Source organism: Sceloporus undulatus, chromosome 1, assembly GCF_019175285.1.
Source record: "Sceloporus undulatus isolate JIND9_A2432 ecotype Alabama chromosome 1, SceUnd_v1.1, whole genome shotgun sequence".
NCBI classification, from domain to species: domain Eukaryota; kingdom Metazoa; phylum Chordata; class Lepidosauria; order Squamata; family Phrynosomatidae; genus Sceloporus; species Sceloporus undulatus.
In genome coordinates this window covers 309,334,898-309,359,937 of record NC_056522.1, presented here as the reverse complement: position 1 = coordinate 309,359,937, position 25,040 = coordinate 309,334,898, and the positions used below count along the sequence as shown (strand labels likewise).

The 25,040-nt window shown below is 41.9% G+C and overlaps 1 protein-coding gene across 6 annotated transcripts in view; it reads right to left on the bottom strand.

Moving 5' to 3' along the window:
• The window catches only part of C1H11orf49 (chromosome 1 C11orf49 homolog), a 191,563-nt gene that overhangs the window by 24,579 nt on the left and 141,944 nt on the right, over positions 1-25,040 (bottom strand). For all 6 annotated transcript variants that reach the window (XM_042445411.1, XM_042445415.1, XM_042445410.1 and 3 more), the window contains one exon: positions 4,560-4,644. In XM_042445411.1, coding sequence (XP_042301345.1) covers positions 4,560-4,644 — 85 coding nt within the window. The remainder of the gene's footprint in view (positions 1-4,559; positions 4,645-25,040) is intronic.

Below are 25,040 nucleotides of genomic sequence, written 5' to 3'. Positions count from 1 at the left end.
TAATCCCACTCTTACAAATTCATCTTTCTTCCAGGTAATGAGGAAAATGGATCAGGGAACAAGAAGAAACGAGACTAGTAGCATAAAAGTTGGGATGTGTGGGCAGAGGCCAAGGAGAAAATCCCAAATAAAGGGCTCGAAAGGTGTAGATGAGGAAGACAGCTCCATATTTAAGGCAGTATCAAGTAACTTCACTTGACTAGCTCTGGAAGTGACAGCAGAGTGTTCAGCACAAGGAGGCTCACAGCCCAGGAAGAGGAAAGGCAGTGAGATCATCCCCACCTTGGCCATGGCACCCCAGAGACACAGATCTCATTTTTCTCTCACACCTGCTGGCCCAAAGCCTCCAGCTTGTCTGTCTCCAAGGCACACACACACAACAGAGGAGTTGTGCAAAGGCTGTCCCCACAGTTGGGCCTCAGCTTTACAATGACTTGGCAGATTAAATTCCTTGATATCACTATCATCATGTTTTGGTCGCGGATTCATGGATTTAGTTTTATAGCTTGGTTTGTGGAGGCTATGGACCAATCATGTTATTCTCAACAAATTTTCTCAGCCGTCCTCATAACCAGCTCCTGTGGTTGGCTGCTATTCATTTCCTTTTTTTAAAATAGAACTGAGTTGAATACATAAGCAACTTGTTTAGTTTGTTCCAATTAAGCTATTTCTACACGGTGTTTTTAGGCAAAGGCTCCCCTAGGCAAGGCTTAAGGTTAACATAGGAGTATACTGGATTTGAGCTCAGGCTTCACAGGCTGAGTATTCTTTAAACCACTGAGTAGTGTTTAGTGTCAATAAAGATGGTATACATTGTTAGTATATGCCACTGTTGCAGTGGATTTTACTGGCCTCTAGCTTTCCGATTCTGCTCTAGGAAACCTGGTTTTCTTTCAAAGCTTAATGAGAAGTTCAGAATAAACAAGGAAACTTTCCTGAATGGTAACCTGTCCATCGCTCCCAACTTTCCCCGACAATCTGCAGATACAGGAGAGCGCTGAGCAATGTTATTACATATAGGGAGAAGGTAAGTGTCCTAAAATAGGGGCCAACTGGTTTATGGGATCTATCTTTTAAAAAAGGCTCCTGGGAGCCGTTAAGTGGAGATAGGAACAACATACTGATGGGGTGGTGATCCCAGATTTGATGAACATAGCTGTCTCTGAGCATATCCTCAGCCTAGGAATTTTATTTTCAATACCAGAACCAAGATCATAATCCTTTTACACAAATAACTACTCCTGGTTTTCATGTCAAATGTCCTTTAACTGCAGCAGCCAAAATGAAAGAGCTGGGTGGGGTAGAGCTTGTCATTGCTGTTATTCTTAACTGAGTATCAGAACCCCTCATTTTTCTATTGAAGAATACCCAGGGATTTACAAATAGAACCCAATCTATCTTCTGTCCATCCACCTTGACCTCCAATTTGCTCACAGGTCTGCTGTAATACACCATGGTGGTCATTCTGAGCAGATGTACTAGTGTGGGAGGTTCTTTCTGAAACAGATCTAGAAAAGCATTCCTCCTGGAATCAATTAGTTTACAATGAATTCATTTTCAGTAAGTTTTGAACCTAGAACAAATAGTACCAACTACAGCCTGTGATGCAGACAAAGCTTTCAGATCCAGTTCAATGTCAGTACTATCAAACTGGTTACATCTAAATGAAAAGGTCTCAGGCTAGAATCATAGAATCATAGAGTTGGAAGAGACCGCAAGGGCCATCCAGTCCAACCCCCTGCCATGCAGGAAATCCAGATCAAAGCATCCCCGACAGATGGCCATCCAGCCTCCGTTTGCCCAAGCTGCTCAGATTACTGCTGCTTCTGCTGTTACTACTACTGTTGCAGGCATATCCAAGTTAGGCAAATAAACTCTTTTTTAACATTTTATTTTCTCTAAAAAAATCCTCATTCTCAGCCTGAGTGCTGTAGTGGTTTGAGAGTTGGACTATGACTCTGAGGAGCAGCATTCGAATCCCTGTTCAGCCATGAAACCTCCCTGGGTGACTTTTGGGCAAATCACACTCTCTCACCCTCAGAGGATGGCCATGGAAACCCCCCTCTGAAGAAACATGCCAAGAAAACACCATGGGTTGCTATAAGTTGGAAACAACTTGAAGGCACACAACAACAAATCCTCATTCTTTGTCTAAATGGAAATTTTTTAGAAGCATATGCAATGGGAAGCCAGTGAAGACAGGCCGGAGAAACACAGACTTTTGGTTTGGGTTCAATAGCTTGTTTGTAGAAATAGTGAAATTAAATATGAGCTGGGAAATAATGGGATTCTATTCTAGCCGATCCTATGTGTGTGCCTCCCTACAACAGGTAAAGTAAACAGTAGCTTTTTCCAAAATCCCAAGGAGCACATGTGAACAGCAGAACAAATAGAAAACAAATAAATCTGCCTCACCATGTAACCCACCATGTTTTCTTTAAAGGAAGGCTACCAAAATGTAAATTAAAAAAAAAGTGGAGCCTGGTGAAAGAAAGAAAAAAAATCATCGCAGGATGCATTTTGGAGCAGGCCTTCAAGCAACCTCCAGAAGGCTCAAATGTTTTTATTTACTTAGGCAAAGGTTATCTGACCTAGTTGTTTCATTTCATACATGCTTATTGTTAATTTTGAATAGAAAGTTTGCTGTAATGTATTGATTTATTCCTTCTTTTGTGTGATTGTGTAGGTAGCTATGCCTATTCTTTCCATGTTACTTCTGCTTCTGGTATCAATTTTTTTATTAAAGAAGTTATACCCAGGAACATACTGTACCTATTTTGTTAACTCAGGTACACTACTATAGTACTACTGCCCTGTCCTGTACTACTACTGCTGCTGTTGTCAACTTTCCACAAGTCGAGTTTGACTCATGGTGACATCTCCAAGATCCCCTGTCCTCAACATCTGTGACCAGGTCTTGCAGGTCTCCCTGATTGAGTTGAACCATGTGTCGTCTTCCTTTCTTTCTACTGCCTTCCAACTTTCCTAGCATCATTGCCTTTTCTTTTGATTCATTATGCCTTCTCATGATGTGACCAAAGTGCAACAGCCTCAGTTTAGTGATTCTGGCTTCCAGGGAGACTTTGAGCTTGATCTATTCTAGAATTCATTTCTTTGCCTTCTTGGCTATCCATGGTATACTCAGCACTCTTTTTCAGTACCGAATCTCAAATGAATTTATTTTCTTTCTATTAGCTTTCTTTGCTATCCAGCTCTCACATCTGTACATGGTTATGTGTGTTACCCCTTGGATTAGCCCTCCTTCACCTCTGACATCATGTTACTATTAAAGGGCTGTTTTAGGCAGGTAGCTGAGAGGACATCTCAGTGCAGGAAAACTAGCCATGGAACTAGTCAAAAGGATTATATTTGGAGATCCTGCTGGCTCAGCATAGGGGAAGCTGGGGCACTTAGCCAGGATAGATAAATTAAGATCAGAATCTGTATAAACCCTTCACTGATAGCAGTGATGATGGGTGATAAACCTTGGGCTTACACATGAACAGAAGGCCAACATTACCTCCATCTGGGAGTGGGACTCCTTTGTCAAGGGACATTCATGGTGACTGTCCAGCTACTACACACCTTGACTGGGGGGAGATACAGTACTGTTCTGCCTCAGGCAGAAAAATGTCTTTGGTAGCCCTGCTGGCTTCTATATGGATTAAGGACTAAAGTAGCTATTCTCTGGATGACTCTGGTCAGGGAAAAGGACAAAACAAACAAACAAACAAACAAACAAAAACCACCAGCCTTTTCCCTATTCTGCTATAATCCTTAGCTTTATTATGGCAGATCAGTACGTAATGGCAACTTACGTGCAGGCTTTCGTATGGATATGTAATGCAGCTCTCTGAAATTATTTCTGTTAAACCCAAAAATGTAATATAAAATCCTAAATGAAGTATACTTCTTACTTCAGTTGCTGCAGCTCTAAGATTAATATTTTAAAATTTTAATAGTACCCAAATTTAAATAAGGGGTAACAGCTCTGCCAATTGTGAATAACACTATTATGTTTACATTTGCCTTTCATGCAACCAAGGATGGAGTGAATGTGTCCTTACTTCTGTGTTTATTGCAGGGAAACTGAGTCATTCAAAAACATGTGCAGCTGCCGGTGAATTCAGACCCCCTCCCCCCCATTTTTTAAAACTATGTTGCTGTTGTTATGTGCCTTCAAATGCTTTCCGACTTCTGGTGGCCCTAAAATGAACCACAGAGAGAAAGATTATGTTGCCAACTTCTTTCTCTCAGTCTCAAAGGTTCTACAAGATTCCTTTGCATACTAAGGAGAACCTATCATGGAATTTTCTTGGAAAGATTTGTTCAGAGGGAGTTTGGCTTTGCCTTCCTCTGAGGCACAGAGAATGTAATTTGCCCAAGATCACCAAATAGTTTCCATGACTGAATGAGGATTCAAACACTGTCTCTAGAGTCAAATCCAAAGCTCAAATCATTACACCACACTGGCTTTCCTACTCAAGTATAAAAGGATAAACTGTCTGTGGCTGTAGAACCAAACTCTGAATGGCTGAGAGTATGCAGAAAAAACTCACCTTGCAGCTTTCTGAGTAAGCTCCATGGGAAAGTCAGGGCAAAGCAACTGCAGCAGGCAGTGGTACTCCTTGGCTGTCAGAAGATCTGCAAGAGAAAGGAAAACGAATAGAAGAATTTGACATTAAAATAGATAGTCCCTTCATCATGCAATCTGGGCAATGTGTTTCCTTTTTTCATGTGTGAAGGAACACCAACCATCTACGTTATGTGGGTGACAAAATATTACTAGCGGAAAACATCATGGACTTGGAACAATTACTGATGATGTTCAAGGAAGAAAGTGCAAAGGCAGGCTTGCAGCTGAACATAAAGAAAACAAAAATAATCACCATGGAGGACCTACATAAATTCAAATTAGACAATGAGGAAACTGAAATAGTCAAAGATTTCTTGTACCGTACATCAAACTTTGTTCAGAATAGAACTGCTGTCAAGAGATAAGAAGACTAGGAATAGGAAGAGCAGCCATGAAGAACTAGAAAATATCCTAAAGAGTAAATATATACAACTGAGCACTAAGGTTAGACTCATCCATGCCATTGTATCCCCCATCACTGCATATGGATGTGAGAGCTGGACAGTGAAAAAAATGAACAAAACTAAAATCAACTCAACTGAGACATGGTGCTGGAGAAGAGTGCCTAGGATACCATGGAAGCGAAAAAGACAAACAAATTGAACAGATTAAGCCTGAAATATCCCTAGAAACCAAGATGATCAAATTGAGGCTGTTGTACTTTGGCCACATCATGAGAAGGCATAACTCGTTGGAAAAGACAATAATGCTGGGAAAGGATGAGGTAGCAGAAAAAAGGCCACGCAGATGGCTAGACTCAATTAGGGAGGTCATGTGTATGAGTCTGCAAAATTTAAGCAAAGCAGTGGAGGACAGGGAGTCTTGGAGATGTCTCATTCACATGGTTGCCATGAGTCGAGTTTGAATCAAAGTCAGTTAAAACAACAACAACAACAACACTGAAATGGAAACCAAGGATGGTATTGTGATTTGAGCACTCCAGGTTTGAATCTCCCCTCAACCCACCAAGTGCTAGGCAAGTCACACTCCCCCAGTCTTAGAGGAAGGCAGTGCCAGGAATAAATCTTGCCAAGACAACGCTGAGATTGTCATCATAAACTGGATTTCAGGGTACATAACAGCAACAAAGTGACATACAGTACTGTACTAGTTATTCTTAGGATATTTCATACAGAAAGCACTTGAGGGCTAGTCTAGATGTAAGTGCATTATGCATATTGCAGCAGATTTTCACACATTCACACTTGTCTTTACTTTCCTGTGCAAATTTGTGCTTATTCACCCTCCCTCTTGCCATAAAAATCGATGTGAAGTGGATGGATGGCCATGTTTGATAACGTGCATCCTCACCAGTGTTGCCAACAAGCCTTGAAGATATTTCCCCACATGTTTGACCAAAACACAGAATCCCCCCATATCACACCAAATATTCAGTCAAAATTCCCGGAAAATTCCCGTAATGTTAATATGGCGGATCTTTTGCAAATAGACGTAACCCTAATTGAATAAAATAACTGTAACTTGTTTCAACTCTCAAAATTACCACTGAACCAAACAAAGAATCTTTCAGTCCTAATACTTTTAAGATACTTATTTTTACATGAAGGGGGTCCAGGAAGCTTTGTGCCAAATAGAAACGTGTTGGGCTGCAACCGCGCTGCAGAAATAACCCAGTTTGACAACCCTTTAACTGCCCTGGCTCAGTGCTATGGAATCCTGGGAATTTTAGTTTTGTGAGACATTTAACCTTCTCTCTCAGCAAACTCTGGTGTGACAACAAATTACAGTTCCCAGGATTTCATAGCACTGGGCCATGGCAGTTAAAACGGTATGAAAGTGGATTGTCTCTGGAGTGATGATGCAGCCTGAGTTGGGTCCAAGACACACTGCAGAAATAATCCAGTTTGAGACTGCTTTAGCTGCCCTGGCTCAGTGCTAGGGAACCCTGGGAATTGTAGTTTTGTGAGACATTGAGCCATCTCTATCAGAAAGAGCTCTGGTGCCACAACAAACTACAATTCCCAGGATTCCCTAGCACTAAGCCAGGAGAGTTGGCTAGGCTTTTCCTGAGGGCGGGGGCAATCACTGTCCTCTCTCTGATTGGCTCTTAGTGTGACTCCAAACAGGATTGGTTGGTCTGTAGCCTGGCTCTCAGAGAGAGTCAGGGGCTGAGAGAGAGAGAGAGAGCTTTTTCTGAGGGCGGGGGCATTGACCACTCTCCAGTCTTCTCTCTGATTGGCTGAAAACTGTTAGTGTGTAACAACTCCAAAGGATTGGTTGCTCTGTAGCCAGCCTCGCTCTCAGGCTGGAGCTGAAATGTGCAAAAGTCACCAAATCTGCACTGAAATAGAGCCAGGCACCAAAATCACACCAAAAGCTCTTTAAAAACCGCCATTTTCATGTGAAAGTCACCAGATTGGCAACACTGAGATACTCCAGTAAAAAATGCAAATCCTTTTTCAGCAGAGTTTATGGAGGCATCCTCTCCGCCTGCAAAAAGCTTGAATTCTTCTGAATCATGTCTGGCTAGATCACAGCCTAATCTATTGGAATGAGGAGTATTTTAATTGTGTAGACAAGCACATGGGCAGGTTACATAATGCCATTTGGGACGTCCCCAGGATGTCCCAGTTTAAAAAAGGGACGTCTCTTCTAGACGGCCCTACTCCTGTTACGGACTCTGTCCGTAACAAATGGCGGCGGCCGTTCTGCATGGCCGCCACCATCTTGACATAGCAGACGCTGTGCGTCTGCATGTCGCGCAGCACTTATGATGTCGCGAGGGCGCCATTGGCACCTCGCGGCGTCATAACTGTGATGCGAGAAGAAGCTCCATTTTGGAGCTTCTTTTTTGCTCCGCGCGGGAGCCGCGCGGTTTGGCTGCTGCGGCTCCCTCGCGGAGCAAACAGCAGCGCTGGCAGATCGTCGCAAAGCGGTGGTCTGTAACAGACCCTAGTGACCTTTTGTTTCATTTCAGTTTTGTATAGAGTTGGAGTTTGGTGGGCTGAGAATTTGGCTCAGCCAAATTTCATACATTTCAATGGCTGGCCAAAAATGGCAACAAAACCTTGATGGGTAAACAAAGATTTGAGAAAATGACAGTATCTTACTTCAAGTATAAAGACTTATCTTTTAAAAAAAGGTTTATAAATGGCCATACTTTATTCCTGTGACAGAATGCCTGTGAAAATAAAGCTTTGACATGATATTGTTTACACAAACATTCCTGATGGACAGGATGAAACAACCATGAATTAGGAGTCTAACCTTTAAAAATGAGTAATATTATAATTTGTTTGTGTTTTAATATTATAATTTATTATGATGTTATTTGTATTTGTTTTTAAAGTCACCTTGAGTTCTAATTTTGGAAGAAAGGTGGGATGTCAAACAATTAGCAAAGGATAGTTTTAACCCTTTTGCTGAGTTGTTCAGTCTACTCCTTGACTACTGCTTTTGCAATATAACTATAACTTTCAGTTACTTGTATAGTTATTTTGGGCATTAATCTCAATAAATGGTGATGGAAGAATATCATAAGGTTCAAATGGTGCCTTTTGTTTTGTGTTCGGTGCTGGGACAATGATGAGAGGAACAGGAGAATAATGGATTTTAAATAGTAACTTTTCAAATGGTATAATGGTGGTGGGGACTGGGATGAATTATAATTGTAATTACTTACTAAAAGTAATTTTCTCAGCTTTGTAATGGCAAGTAAATGTGACATCAGGAAAATTCTCTTTGTACCAACTATACAGCTATGTATTCCCATGCAAAACAAAAAGAAAGCTCAAGAGGTAGAACAGATCTTAGAATGTAGTGTAGACTATGCTTACTCATAGCTGCAGTCTGGATGTCCCTTGGAAGAGATTTCATTTCAGGAATTCAAGTTAGCCTAGTGTTACAAGCCTGAAATGTGAGATGGATGTTCCTGGTTGAAAGACAACGTGGACAGGTAGGCCACGTTCATTTAATACGTCTCTCCCACCACTTGTAATACAGGAAAATAAAACTGATTTACCTCACACTGTTGTTCAAAGGTTTTGTGAGGTAATATAGTTGGCTCTTTATATTTGTGAGGGCTCCCACAACTTCCTCTTATGATGGATGAAGTGGTTTTAAAATGTGTATATTACACCCAGTCAACTGTCTTGTAATATATATATTTAAAAAATATTTTTTTTAACTATGCTGGCTATCTGCCGTAATAAATGAATGCTTGAATGCTACCTGTGAGGGATCCATTCTCAACTCTCTCATGGATGCCAAGAATTGCAGGACCTCAACTCCTCTTGTTTTTAATGGCAGCTTCTTTAGCTCAGTCAGTTTCAACATACTGCTACAAGTTCTCTTTGCAACATAAGTATGTTCCACTGATTTAACTGGTGTACCAGCAACTACCAACTTATGTAATTTCCACTGATTCAAGAGGTCTACTCTAGCTGAGACGAACAGTTGGATTTAGGCAGTAGTGTTTAAAAACCCTTGTCTATACAGGGCTCTGAATTACACTCAAAGCTCACAAATAATTGCAGCAATTCAGCAAGAATTTTTCCCTCTTCAAAAATATAGTTTTGTTTCTTATTCTGTAGTACTATCCAACATGGTGTAGTGGTTTGAGTGCTGGACTATGATTCTGGAGACCAGGATTCGAATCCCAGCTCAGCCATGAAACCCACTGGGTGACTTGGGCAAGTCACATGTTCTCAGGGGAAGGCAATGGCAAGCTTCCTCTAAACAACTTTTGCAGAGGAAACCCCATGATAGAGCTTAGCATCACCGTAAGCTGGAAATGACTTGAAGGCACACAGCAACAACAAACTATCCAAATGTTCCTTATTTGCTCACACCTCTCCTCCTGCTATTACACTGCTCTGCCAAAAATAAATATTTTAAAAATCTACAAAAATGCATATATGAAATTCATTTACATGTGCAGCACTACTTCCCCTAGTTTATTTTGAACAACTTATTTTCTGACTGTATCACCAATTACAATTAACATTGGTCTTAACTCAGGAAATGTGGAGATCAGAGGAAGAGGAGGAAAAGCAAGCAAGCAAGCAAGAAAGAAAGAGGTGAGAATTCAGAAGTAGAAGAGATTTAGTGGGTCAAATTAGATGCTGTGTGCAGATGTGGGTTGCGGCATTACACCAATGGCTCCTTTTAAAGAGGAAAAGTCACAAGGGGCAATTGGAATTCAAGCTGGGCAGAGAATGGAGAAGGTCCTAAACCCATTCCCCCACTAGCTATTTCAACGTTTCAAATTGGCCCTTGAGTGGTTTTCTTCTCCAGAAAGGCATTTGGAAGGGCCAAGACATATTTCATGGAATCACAGAATTGGAAGAGACCACAAGGGCCATCCACTCCAATCCCTTGCCATGCAAGAACACAAAATCAAAGCATTCCCATTAGATGGCCATCCAGCCTCTGTTTAAAATCCTCCACAGAAAGAGACTTCACCACACTTTGTCAAACAGCTCTTGCCATCAGGAACAGCTCCCTAATATTTAGGTGGCACCTCTTTCCTTGTAGTTTTAATCCATTGCTCCATGTTCTAGTCCCTGGAGCATCAGAAAACAAGCTAGCTCTATGCTCAGTATGACACCTTTTCAAATATTTTAACATGGCTATCATGTTGAAACCACCCGAGGGGATAAAAGCTGCTTGTGGAGGTCAAGATGGAAGTTGGTAAATAGAGGGTACCAGCAGTCCTTGGCAATGTTATTTTTTGGACTATGGCTTCTGGAAGTCCAAAAATAATACACAGCTTTCTAAGCTTTGTGTACCAACCCATTCTAAAGCACATATGAACACACACACACAGATCCAGTTGCCCCCCCAGAAAAGAGACCATAATGGCCATGTCACACATATCTGTATGCAACATCTCGTTTGGCCATGAAAAGTCCTGAAAGTCACTGAAATTTATTAAAAATCATTGGCATAGTATCATCTACTACCACATGCTTGGAAAAACATCCAAGCAACATCTGGCAGCCTTTGAAAAGGCAAACAAGTTTGAGGGACATGTATGAAGAAGTATGGAACGTAAAGCCACAGGCATTATTGCTTTGGCATCCAGCAATACAGCTGGACGGCCTCTTGTGGAATTGTGTGTGCAAATCTGGTGACTATATTAAAAGAAGGCAAAGGGATAACATCCAAAATACACAAGGCAGCCAACCCCATGATTCATCTCTTAGAGAGCTGCTTTGTGAGAGACTGGCAAAGAACTGCCTCTGTGGTTTGTATGGGAGGGGGGTAAGGGAGACTGAAGAGGTGAAGCTCAGGGACATTTATGGGATCTAAAGAGAATGGAAACATATTGATGTCAAAAAGCTGTTCCTGATTGCATGTTCGCTGTCCAAAAGCCTGTGGACTAAAGTTAAGGAGAGGACTGACTGAACAGCAGTAATTTTGCTGAGTTTCTATATTTAGAAGAATGCAAAACAAGGAAGACAATCCAGTAGTAGAACTAGAGCCAGGAAGCAGGCAGGGAGTGAATCCAAAGGACACAGAACAAGGATATGGATGAAACCTTTTTGCTCATTTACTTGCTACCCCTTAATTGCTCTAACCTTAGAATCATAGGCCCGGTACAGACCGGCACCATAGCACGTCATGAAGACGTGCTAGGGTTGCCTCGGGGCATCTCTTGCAGACGCCCTGCAACCCTATCACGTCTTCCGTACGTCAAAATGGTGGCGCCCTGTACAGATCGGTGCCGCCATTTTGACACAAGGGACGCCTAGCATCCGCATTTTGCAGCACCATAATGACATCGCGAGTGTGCCATTGGCATACTACGGTGTCATTATGGCACCGCAAAAAGAATCAGCTTTTTGTGGGTTCTTTTGCTCCGCAAGGAAACCGTGTGGTTTGTCCGCTGCGGCTTCCTTGCAGAGCAAACCAGGGCGCCGGCAGACCGCCCTTTTTGGGCAGTCTGTACCGGGCCATAGAATCATAGAGTTGGAAGAGACCACAAGGGTCATCCAGTCCAGACCTCTGCAATGCAGGAACACACAATCAAAACACTCCCAAGAGATGGCCATCCAGCCTCTGTTTAAAGTCCGCCAAAGAAGGAGACTCCACCACTCTCTGAGGAAGTGTGTTCTGGTGTAGAACAGTTCTTACTGTCAAGGAAGTTCCTCCTAATGTTGAGATGGAATCTCTTTTCTTATAGCTTGCATTCATTGTTCTGTGTCCTATTCTCTGCAACATCAGAAAAGAAGCTTGCCCCATTCTCAATATGACATCCCTTCAAATACTTATCCTTAGCTATCTTTTCTCTCCAGCCTAATCATATCCAGCTCCCTAAGGTTCTCCTCATAAGGCATGGTTTCCAGGCCGTTCACCATTTTGGTTGCCCTACTCTGGACACACTCCAGTTTCTCAGCTTCCTTTTTGAATTGTGGTGTTCAGAGCTGGACACAGTATTCCAGTATTCCTGACCCAAGCAAAATAGAGTGGCACTATTACTTCCCTTGATCTAGACACTATACTTCTACTGATGCAGCCTACAACAGCACTGACCCTTTTAGCTGTTGCATTATCCATACCTTCTTGCTCTAATATTAAATTCACATGGTTGGATCCAAAAGACATGTGTGTGATTGCATGCACTCAGAGTATTCTTGAGCAAAGGTATGGAGAGAACCAATTTCTCTTTCTGTCTGCAGTTCATCATGATTATCCCAAACTGCTTTGTCTACAGCAAGAGTGGGCAAATGTGTATAGGTCAGGTGCCAATTCCCACCCCCAGAACCTCCCACAGGCTGAACCCTAACCTTTGTAGTTGTTAATTTCCATCAAGTGAACTTTGACTTATGGTGACCTTATGAATGAGAGTTTCCAAGACTCTCTCATCAACAGCCTTGCTCAGGTCCTGCAGACTGAGGGTTGTGGCTTCTTTGATTGAGTCTATCACCTGTAATGTAGTCTTCCTTTTTCTTAATGCCTCCCACTTTGTCAAGCATTACTGTCTTTTCTGATGCGTTCCGAACACCTCTATTTTCCTTTGCAGCCCCTCTCAAAATGATAGCAGGAAGTGACACAGCTTCAGGTGACACAAATGTGGGATTCACAGGCTGCACTATGCCGCTGCCTTGTATAGAGGATCTGTCAATATCCTGGAGAAGCTTTTCAAGAAGGAAATGCAATAAGAAGGCAATTCTTTGTAAAGCTAGTATGTGTGAAGCCTTTTAGATTCAAGACTATACTTCCATCCTGAATTTCATTCAATCTGGGGAAGTTTGTGTGCACACCTCCAGATATTGCTGGACTGAAATTCCCAGAATAACTTATCACTGACTATGCTAGGGCTGCTGGAAGTTGTAGTCCAACAACATCTGAAGGACTGTGCAATTCCCACCTCTACTGAATGGCCCTCTCTCAGGGATACTTTTAACTGTGATTTTCCTGTACTGGCAAGGATTGTATTAGAAGATGCTCGGTGTTCCTTCCAGTTGTACAATTCTGTTACTCTAGGTCAGTGATGGTGAACCTTTTAGAGGCCGAGTGCCCAAACTGCAACCCATGACCCACTTATTTATTGTGAAGTGCCATGTCCCTCTGGCTTTCTAGTAACAAATTCTGGCAAACTCTGTGTTGGGGCGATGGCACTGGTGCCCACAAAAAGGGCTCTGAGTGCCACCTCTGGCACACGTGCCATAGGTTCGCCATCACTGCTCTAGGTCCATTCTACCAGACTTAAGTTGACTCCTTATTCTACCACAGTTCTCACTTAACGATTTCACATTTTTGAAGTCGAAGGCTTTCACAGCCAGCATCCATAGTTTTTTCTGGGGTTTTTTGGGCTATGCAGCCGTGTTCTGGAAGAGTTTATTCCTGATGTTTCACCAGCATCTGGGGCTGGCATCTTCAGAGAATGCTGGCATGGAAGTGAGTGGGCTATGTGTGACCCTTGGCTGGGAAGAAGTTGTTAATCTCTGTGTTGGTCTGTTGTTGAATGGCAACGCCTCTGGGTGGGAGGATATGCGAGAGGATATGTGTGTCTATTTAATTAGCATTCCATTGTCTGTAGGCAAACCTCTTGAGCCTGGGTGGTGTTCATTTGCATGTGACGAGTCTTAATTTTGGTGTTTTTCATGACTGGTCACCAAACTTTTTTTTATTTTCAGGGTTTCTTCTTTCCTCTTGAAGTTGTCCAGATGTTTGTGTATTTCAATGGCCTCCCTGTGCATTCTGACCTGATAGTTGTTGGCGTGGTCCAGAATTTCAGTGTTTTCAAATAGCATTTTATGCCTAGGTTGGTTTATAATGTGTTCTGCTACTGCTGATTCTTCTGGCTGGCCCAGTCTGCAGTTCAAACGCGAATCAAGGAACATGAGAGACATTGCAGACAAAAAAACCTATGGATTTCCCAGTTGCTCTTTAAACCCAGCCTGCTTGCGTTACACTTGTATATGGACAAAAGTGTTGAGTGAATGATCAAGGGACAGAATACAAGATTCTTTGAAGGATGCTGGCAGAACTCTGCTTCCCTTCCACTTGTCCTGTCTTCTTTTGTGGCAAGATATGAAAGGGGACTGAGCTCTGTCTTTCTGCAGACCCCAGAAGATGGGGCTTTAGTGGCTCATTGCTTCCCATGGGCAATGAATCTGCTTGGACTCCAGTTTCACTCCAATCTTTCCACACTGAATTTTAATAACCCATTTCCTGGGTTCCAATGACTGCACAAAGCAGCCATGACTAAGGAATCTGAAAACCTGACACCATCTCCAGAGAGGCCAAAGAAGGGAGGGGGGATTTTGTCCATCCTAACAAAGTTAATAGAAGCAGGTGTGGTTGTGCAGCAATATCTCCCAAGCTGCAGCAGCTGTGTATGTCTATGTATTATCCTGTGCTGAACACTAATTCCTAGGGACTGAGTCTCAGTAAAATGATATCAAAGGATTTTTCGTCAGCTCCATTGCTGCTCCTAGTTTTTTTTTTTTATTAATCCCCAGAGATGTACAAGCCTTTCTATTATCCAGGAAATGTTCAGTTGCTCTGCTGTTGAGATGTACAAGACAATGAAATGTTAAGTGTTTGTTTCTTGCTCAAAAGAGAAAACATGCACAGAAATGCTGGCAAGCTCCAATCCTGTCCTCTTTTGCTGTAAGGTAATTGCAAAATGCATGGTGAAATTATGGAAACACAGACCAACAAGAATGTTTGCATGGTGAATATAGCTCCCTTCTATTGCACAAATGCTGTCACTTATATCTTTGGCTGAGGGGAAGAACCATGTGAACTAGGCATCCACCACAAATGAAAAGTGACATTGTGGAAAGGAAAAAACACACTGTTTCACAGCACAGCTAAATCAGGAGGAAAGCCCGTTGGTGCTCTACCACTGTAGAAGCAGGCAACATAGTCACTGTGCAACTTAAAGTCATGCAAGAGCATTACAAAGTCTGAAATGAATCAGTTTTCATGTTTTCTGATTGTTATCGTCAAACAAGAGGGCTAAGAAGCTACTTTAGAGAATCAAGAATCTTGAGACAGATTTATCTGAAAAGACAAAATACTTCTATAGTCTTGGTGGTATGACTTGGGGAAAAATAAGTCCCTTTGATATGTCTTCAGAAATTCCATAAGCAACTCTGAGTCAAGGAGCCTTATGTGGCCCGTAGGAGAGAATCCTTGCTTTGAAGCTGTCTGAAGCTGAATCTGCTATATATCCCTGCTCACCTGTAAAAAGAGGTTTCAATATCAAGGAAAGGAATACTAGCCCCATTTACATCCAAACATCTTACTGGCACATACCTACCCAACTAATTTTAATCAATTCATTAAATAAAATATTTATATCCTACTCTGTATCACTATATTTTGTGGACTCAAAATGTGCATTAAACACACAGATAACAAAGATACCACATGCTGCTTAATATTACACTATGGAAACTGTGGCTAGCCATAACAGTAGCACATCCTTTTATATTTTACAACAAATTAGCATACATGTCAAATATTTTTACAATATAATCATTCTAGGATAAAGTCATCACTCATTGTTCAGTTATCTAGTGAGTATAGCCTAACTCCTTGACACAATTTATGATGCAAATAAAGTTAGCTATACAGCTGCAGTTGAATTCCATGTGGACTTTAATCCTTCATAGGAATTTCTATCATTATAAAGACATACTATTTAAAAAAAAAACCAGAAAGATAGCCAGATGTTTTCTTCTGATTTTCAGATAAGATAAGGGGGAGGGCTTGTAGAAATCTCTACTGACATAAGAAGCAGTGTAAAGATTGATAGAAATAATTTTTCAGTGTCATCCATATATAGATCTCATGCCTGAACTGCTTCAAAGCTAAGGCAGGTTTTTTTTTGGTCTTGAATTTTTAGCATCACCATTATCAGTTATACAGTAGGCCCTTGGTATCCGCTGGGGTTTGGTTCCAGGAACCCCATAGACATAGAATGTGTGGATGCTCAAGTCCCATTAAATACTATGGCATAGTAAAATAGTGTCCCTTATATAAAATGGCAAAATTGAGGTTTGCTTTTGGGAAATTATATCTTTTGGAATATTTTCAAGCCATGGATGCTCAAATCTGTGGATAAAAAAATCCATGAATATGGAGGGCAAACAGTACTGTGTTTTCCAGAACATTCATTCTCAGATTCTGGCCTTTCAGATGTTTTGTACGTTCATTAAGCAAATCCATGAGCACTGGCCATGCTGGCTGGGACCTCTGAGAGCTGAAAGTCCAAAACCTCTGAAGGGCAAAAGGCCACTGCTTGAGAGAAAATATTTTCTCCAAGCTAAAAAACAGTGTTTGACACAACATACCTGGATTTCTCTGACCAAGAGTCATGATTACCTAGTGTATTTCTGGCCATTTTGTAAACATTAGTGCTATATTGGAGAGAGTGATACAGTAATATCCAGTAAAATTGCCATTATCATATACACATACACACCCTGGTGACAAGTACACTGGGAGATTGCTATATTTAAATATTTGGGGTTTTGAAGTCTGGCATATAGCTTCACATATCAATGTTATAATAAGGACACATGGCTGAAACTTATGTGGTCTGGTTAGTGATGGTCAGCACTTCTGATGAGTTTTTTATGAAGAGTTGGTAAAGGTAACTAACAACCTTTTTAAAGTTATCAGAAGATTTAGTTCTACCTGGCTTGTGACAGCCACCGGTACTCCAATCCATAAGCATCAACTACACAGCATGGGCATACATTCTTTACAGTCCCAAGGAGCAATTCTGATTTCAACTGGAAGTATTATGTATGCATACATATACATCTTCATGTGTACACACACATAATACCACACAGTTGCCCCTTCTCCCATCTGCAAGAGACTGCCACCAAGATCACTGTTTCTTTACTATCAACAATAGGAAACAAAAATCTTGGAATCCAGTTCGCTGGGGGTTGGGAAAGCTAACTAATAGTGGCTAGAAAACAACAATCTCAGACAACTGGGGCTAGAAACACCCCCCCTCACAACAGGCTGATGAGCTGAGTAGTGACAAAATGTGAGTGGCTTTCTATTGGTTTTAGAGACCATACAGTGAGTGACCATGAACCACATGCACCTCTAGGACAAAATACTGTGTACCTCTGAGTGAGGAAAAACTGGGATTCCAGGTCTCTACTGTGACAAACCCACCCGAATCAACATTCTGGGGCTTATATCCAGTCCCCTTTGCCAATTCATTCCTTTCTTCACAATAGTCAGCTGGTCTGAGCAATTTTGTCAGAGAAACTCAAACCTATGAGGAGGATGAAACCATCCTTCCAGGAAATTTCTGACTGGCTGCTTTGATTACATATAACAAAAATAGAGCTTTGTACAATGTAAGTCCAAGTCTAGGACTTTGCACAATATCAGTCCAAATCAGTCTAGGAGAGGAGGAGGTCTTCTCCTGGTCTGAAATGCCCATATGTAAGGTCTAGGCCAATCCCTTAACTCACTTAAAACCAAGTAAACCAGGCAACAAAAGGTACTCTGTATCATTTCCCCCAGCCAGCTTTCTTGTATGGAACTCTGTAAATGTAAACTCAACTCTATCATATCAAATGTAACTAAGCATCTAGTCTTTGCATTTATCTGACAAATGATAGTGTTCTATTTCCTTTTTCTGGAAAGTATTTCCCAGAAATATTTTACAAAATCTTTTTTCATGTGCTAAGTTATATGGGTGCTGACCTTTCCCTTAAAAAGGAAAAGCAGGAGGGAAGAATTGAGCAGCCTCTTTGTGACTGGTTTATTTGAGTATAAGCTTTCACAAAGTTGTAAAGTCGAAGGCTTTCATAGACGACATCCATAGTTTTTTGTGGGTTTTTCGGGCTATGTGGACACGTTCTAGCAGAGTTTCTTCCTTCTGTGGCTGGCATCTTCAGAGAATGCTTTGCCTGGAAAAAATTGGGTGTATATATACTGTGTGAGCCTGGAAATGCAGGAGTGATTTGCATGTGTATTGTTCTGTGCTGATGGCTGGTCTCAGGCTGGGAAGCTAATGAAAACGAGGATTAATGTCTGCTAATTGGTGATCATTATCTGCTGGGAAAGCCCCTGACTCTGAATGGTTTCCCATTTGCATTTGCTGAGTCCTTATTTTGCTATTCCTCAGGACTGGTAGCCAAATTTTGTTCACTTTAAGGGTTTCTTCTTTCCGGTTGAAATTGTCCAGGTGTTTGTGGATTTCAATGACTTCCCTGTGCATCCTGACATGGTAGTGGTTGGCATGGTCCAGAACTTCAGTGTTTTCAAACAGTATTTTATGCCTAGGATGGTTTGTGGCATGTTCTGCTACTGCTGATTTTTCTGGCTGGCCCAGTCTGCAGTGTCTCTCGTGTTCCTTGATTCTTGTTTGCACATTGCATTTGGTGGTCCCTATGTAGACTTGTCCGCAGCTGCATGGTATGCGGTAAACTCCTGTGGCTATGAGAGGGTCTCTCTGGTCCTTGGCTGAGTGAAGCATTTGCTGGATTTTCTTCGTCAGTTTGTAAACCATTTGAAGGTTGTGCTTCCTCACCTCTTTGCCTATTCTGTCTGTGACTCCTTTGATGTATGGTAAAAATACCTTCCCTTTGGGTGGCTGCTTGTCTTCACTTCTCTGGGTATTCCTGGGCCTGGCAGCCCTTCTGATGTCTGAGCTGGAATAACCATTGGCCTGTAGAGCCTGGTCCAGATGCTTCAGTTCATCTTCCAAGAAGTGGTGTTACATATCCAAACTCTGATATCTCCTGGGCTTTGGGAGAAATGCTTCCTCTCTTTTTCTTCTTCCAGAGCTGAACAGGCAGGAGAAACCTTTGTTCACAGGAATTGGAAATCTCATCCAGATTCTAGTCTGATGCCCCAGATTTTCATCAAGCTGAATGGTGACAAACTATCTTGAGCCTTTTCACATTTGCATACAGTGTGATTTAGTGGTTAGAGCGCTGGACTATGACTATAGAGACCAGGGTTTGAATCCTGGCTCAGCCATGGAAACCCACTTGTGCAAGTAACAATCTCTTATCCTCAGAGGATGGCAATGGCAAACTCCTGTTGAAGAGGCTTGGCAAGAAAATTCCATTATAGGTTCATTTTAGGGTCACCATAAGTTGAGAAAATGACTTGAAGGCACACAACAACAACAACACGATCACACTGTTTTTAACTAATTTCTTTCCAGTAATTTAAATAGGTTCTATCGATCACAAGGGTGCAAATATGATACCAGCCCTAGAAACCTACTTGACAAGATTATGAGCAGAAAAGAATGCAGCACAGCTTTTTGAGAGGACCATTTAACAAAACTCCAAATGTTTATAAACAAGGCATATTTCTACATGTTTGACTCTTCCTCCGAATGGAAATCCATACTGCTCAGAGTAAGATATGCAGTAGCCCCATTGGTAAAAGCCTCAAAATGAATGAGTCTGGATTTATTCATATTCTTCTCTACCTCATGTGGTCTAGAGAAGTTGTTGTTGTTGTTGTTATTATTATTATTATTATTATTATTAACCTTTATTTATAAAGCGCTGTAAATTTACACAGCGCTGTACATACAATCTTTTTAATTGGACGGTTCCCTGTCCTCAGGCTTATAATCTAAAAAGACATGACACAAAGGGAGTGGTGGTGGGGAAGGGGCCTCTCTAGTAGGATAATACATATAAAATACATAGCAATACAGGAAATGATTCAATAAAACAGACAACAAAAGAACATCAAATAGCAAGTGACAATTATGCTGCCCTGAACAGGATGGTCTTCAGCTCCATTTTGAAGCTGGTTAAAGAAGTGATGGCTCTTGTTCGCGGGGGAAGAAGGTTCCAGGAGTGAGGGGCAGTGAGTGAAAAGGGGCGAATCCGAGATGGGGCAGAGGAAATTCTGGGCTGGGACAGCAGACCTTGACTACCAGAACGGAGGGCCCTAGTGGGAAGGTGAGGAGAAAGAAGGTCTGATAAGTAAGGAGGGGCCAGCCCATGGAGGGCTTTAAACGTCGACAGCAGGAGCTTATACTGAATGTGGAAAGGGAGGGGGAGCCAGTGAAGGGATGCCAACACAGGAGAGATATGGTCACAGCGGTGGGCGGATGTAATAATGCGTGCAGCTGAATGCTGGACAGAAATTAAAGGATGGAGGTGAGGAAGAGGAAGCCCAGCCAGGAGGACATTACAGTAATCCAGTCGTGAGACCACTAGGGCATGGACCAGGATCTTGGCAGTAGAAGCGGAAAAATAAGGTCGGATTTTAGCAATATTGTACAAAAAGAATCTACAAGCCTTGGCTGTGGTCTGGATCTGAGGGATACACAACAGAGAAGAATCAAAGTTATAGCAACCTGCTTCAAGGAACCAGCCAGAATTGTCCTTTGGCCAGGTGCTTGTTCTTTCCGCTCCTTCCTGGTTTCCACTAGAGTGCTGGACAATCAGCCCATCCATACACCTAAAACTGTCTTGATGCTGCATGTATCTTCTTAATGTAATATATCCTTTTCCGATAGTGGACAAGCTTAAGGACACTAGGTTATCTTCTGTCACCACTGTCTCTGCAGTACTCTCCCCAGCAAGAGTCCTGCCGCCCAGAATGTGGGACAGGGCTCACAAACAAGCAGGATCATTTTCTCAGCTAAATTACCCATTGCACAAGGAGGGATCACCACTGCCCTTAAGAAATGTCTGCCATTTGCTATGATTACTGGTTTCCAATGAAGTCACTAAAGGTCATGTGGGAAAATGGCAGTGTCTTGTTGACCTATCCAATCTGCCAAGGGCTGACCGGAATAAACAGAGGCAGTTTGGGTACATGACCACACCACCCTTCCTGTCCCTAGGGCACTGAGGCCACCAGCCAGGCCACAGTCAAATCAACAATGATCACTGCTGTTCTACAAGGAAAAACATGGCAGGATGAAGAAAGATACTGATCACAACAAATAAAAACCCAATGCATACAGTAAGTGCCACAAATTACCATTTGCAAACATTCATTCCCAAAAGGTCACACTTATGACAAATTCAACAGGCAATTCAAAACAAACAACATTCCATTTTGCCCACCAAGCTATTGATACCACCCATGAACTCCTAGTGAGACATGGAGTCACTATTGAAGACTGAGTGCTTTTGGGGTTCTTTGATAGCTAAGTATTGTTCTATTATACAGAGACTGAACTGCAATGCTTTAAAATGAATATTTCATCTTTCATGATGCAGTGCATATTGTTCAAATTAATCATTAAAGCACTGTTTGAACTACAAGAGGCCAGAGGAAACCCAACAGGACTACTTTACAGACTTGGGCGTAGTGCTCTAATTACGATTCGCCCCCACAATGGCCTTTGAACCTCTCAGTATCTGCCACAGCTTCAATATTTGTGAAATCCGTATCTAGCCTTAGAGGTAAATGGCTTTTTCCTTGGAAACAGATGCAACACAGTAGTAATCTCTCCTGTTTTAAAAGAAAAGCAGGAGCGAATTCAGAATGAGAAAGCAACATCTGTTACTTCAATTTTTTTTTTTTACCCACAGGATCCCAAATGATCTAGACCTATTTTGATTTGAAGTTTCATTTTGCACAAAAACTAATTTGGCAACCTAAAGGATGCATTGCTGAAGCATGGAGGGAGGATATACTTTACGGGGCCCAGAGATTTTGTGGCAATCCAAATTAGAACTCCAACACCACAAGGAAAAAGACCAATGCTAAAACGTCTTGTTGGAGGAAATTTATAGAAACTTTCCCTCCTGAATTTCCCCATTATCTAGGTCTTCTAAAATTCTGTGGAGCCTGACAGAAACAGTGTTAGAAAAGAAAAAGAAATGCTGTGAATGCTGAACTGCTGAACTAAGCCCCTCACTTTTTTAAAGAAAAGAGTAGATATTTGTGCATTTAAACCAAGACTTGTCTAAGAGACAGAAAGATTTGCATTTCCATATACGACATATGGTACGCTTTCAAAATTACCACCCCTAGAATTCCTTGTGGACAGAATAAAAATCAGAGTACTATAATATCTATACTCTTTTATGTTTCTTTAATGTCATTGTCATCAGCTTTTTTAAAAAAAAAAGTTTTATTTTATTACAGTATGTCATCAGTGCACGGGAGGGCGGCAATGGTGCCCCGTGTGTGGAACAAAAGGAGCCCACCAGGAGCAGGTTCTTTTTATGTCTCATGGAGGCTGCACCATTTGGTTAGTGTGGCCTCCATCCATAGCAAAAACGGGCAGCTGCAGGCCACCCTTTGGGGAGGTCTGTACAGCCACATAGTAATGTTATTACAAATTTTTACATCCCACTTTTCTATAAATTATGTCAATTTTTAGGTTGTCTCTGTTAGTGAGAATACCCCACCTTTCTCTAGTGAGAGATCCTTTTGGAAGTTGGTTCTGCTGGGCCCCAAATCTTCCGCTACCCCCCTGACACCTATAACAGCTGCCCCAAGGTTTCTTTGTTTGTTCCTCCTTTCATTGGGTCTTGTCCAGCCCCCAGTCTCCTCACCCACCTTACCAGACCAGAGAAGCAGCTTTTCAGACAACTTCACCTGCAAATGGGAGTCCCTGGGTGGCTGGCTAGTAGGGCATTCGTGAGTGCAGGCACATGTTCTGCTCCAGTGGCTTGCAGGAAGTAGTGCACTACTTTCCTGGCCAGCTGGTCCAGCATGCCATTCATCCAGGAGCATAGCCACCAAGACTGTTTCTCCTCTGCCTCTGAGGGGATACAGCCAGGGCCAGGTGATGGCAGTGGCCCCGAGCAAGAGGCACTACTGGTTTTCACCACCATGGATAGCCTCCATCAGCTGCCATAAATACCTTGGGCACACTGGACGGGGGGGGGGGGGGGGTTGTTGAGCCTGCAGCAGTGTTTCATCCTGAGAACTGAGCCAGTGATGGGACAGGTGGGGAAGAAAAAGTGGCAGCTCAGGATGGGCTCTGTCAGAGGTCATGATCCTATGAGCTTCCCTACTCTCCTTCTCCTCCTCCCTCAGGCAGAGGTGGCTGCTCCAAGCACCTTGCCTTTCTCTCTCTCTCCAGGAAAAGGGGAGAGGAGGGATGAGGGCCTCCAAGTCTGGCACCCAGGGCCCCACCCCACAGTTTGAGAACTACTGGGCTAGACAGACTTATTGTGATTCACCAGAGCTTTTCTTATGTTAGTATCAAGGAAGTTGCAGATCTCAGCATATAATGAAAATTTTGAGCCTGGAGGGCAGAGCAATGACTATTGAGTTTGATACAACTTTTCCATAGCAAAAGAGTCAAACATAACTGTGTATAGCAAAGGGATCTTGTAGTACCTTTGGGACTAACTGTACAAAAGAAGTTGTAGCATAAGCTTTCATATACTTTGGTCAATTTCTGTAACTTTATGCCATATAGTCAAATTTATGTGACTCCAACTCATGGTGCAAGTAAAAGCCACATATGTTTTTATTTGTGCTAACATTACATATGATTTGACTTTGTGCTTCATTTATGTGTCATGGCCAAACCATGGTCAGGAATGTGGTCTGTGATCATGTCTGTCCACCCACCCTCCCACCCTCATTTGAACATTTTGATTCCTCCACTTCTCGGTTTGTGGTAGCCAGTGTTTGACCTAACATGTAAAATGGACAAATGATGTTAAATGCCAACCATAGTTTGCCTCCCAAGTTACATAAACTATGGTTTGAAGATAGTTCTCAAATATTTATTGGGAGTAAAGTATACTTAGTAGACATTATTAATAATATGTCCAGTTCATACATTGTGACAGAAATTATTCTCATTAATCAAAATATGCTGAAGACTGTGGAAATGCAATAAAGACTGGAAGAGCATATTCAGTACATCGAACATATTCAGTGGTCAAACCATAGTTTGGCTGTGGCATTTGAACTGAGCCATAAAGTTAAAAAAAAGAAGAAGTGAAAAACAAGCCACAGGGGAAAAGAATGCCTCAAGCTCCTGTAGAACAAAGCAGATGGAGAGGTTGTTTAAATTTAAACACAATGTTAGATATTAGATTTAGTTCTACAGTTCACTATTTATATATATTTATATACTTTGCTATTGGGTAATTTTATGAGCTATCGGTAGATAGAGCTCTTTCAGCTTAGATGGAGCTTATTTAAATGAAAGATCTGAATGAAATATATGGACTGTTTATATGACTAATCTGCTTTCTGAATGTCAAGGCCAGCTCAAAAATAAATACAGTGGTACCCCGGGATACGAATGCGCCGGGTTACGAATTTTTCGGGATACGAAAAAATCCCATAGGGATTTATTGCTTCGGCTTACGAAGGTTTCTTCGGGTTACGAAAAAACCGCGGCGCTATTTTCCGCCACCGGAGGGCAGCAGAGAGCTATTTTTCCATTAGCGCCTATGGGAATTCGGCTTACGAAGGTATTTCGGGTTACGAAATTAACCGCGGAACGAATTAATTTCGTAACCCGGGGTACCACTGTACAAACCAGGGCAGATAGTACATTTGTGGTACTTTTAAGAACTGATTTTCCAAACACACAAAAACAGAAACAGCAGTTGCCTTAATTGTTCCCACTACTGAGACTGAAGATTTAACAAGGACAAACTGAAATAATACAGCCAATCTTGCATAACACACAACACACATACACACACACAGAGAGAGAGAGAGAGAGAGCGCATAAAATGTTGCAGTTGATGCTAAGATGACAACAACAATCAAGTGAAGTGCAACAAAACCAGTTAGCCACTTCTGAAGTAATAAGGATGGAAAGAGTTGCTAACTACGCACACAGTTACCAATTCAAAACAGTGTTGATTTTAGAATTGTACAAATTGCTAATACTGAGAAAAGTGTAATTTCAGCAATACACTGCAGATTGTCTGCACTACACCCCAGCACAGCTGGCAACTTTTAGTCCAACAAATAACTCTACTGTCACTTTAAATGTGCCAAAACATGGTGGATACATTCAAGCCACCACCAC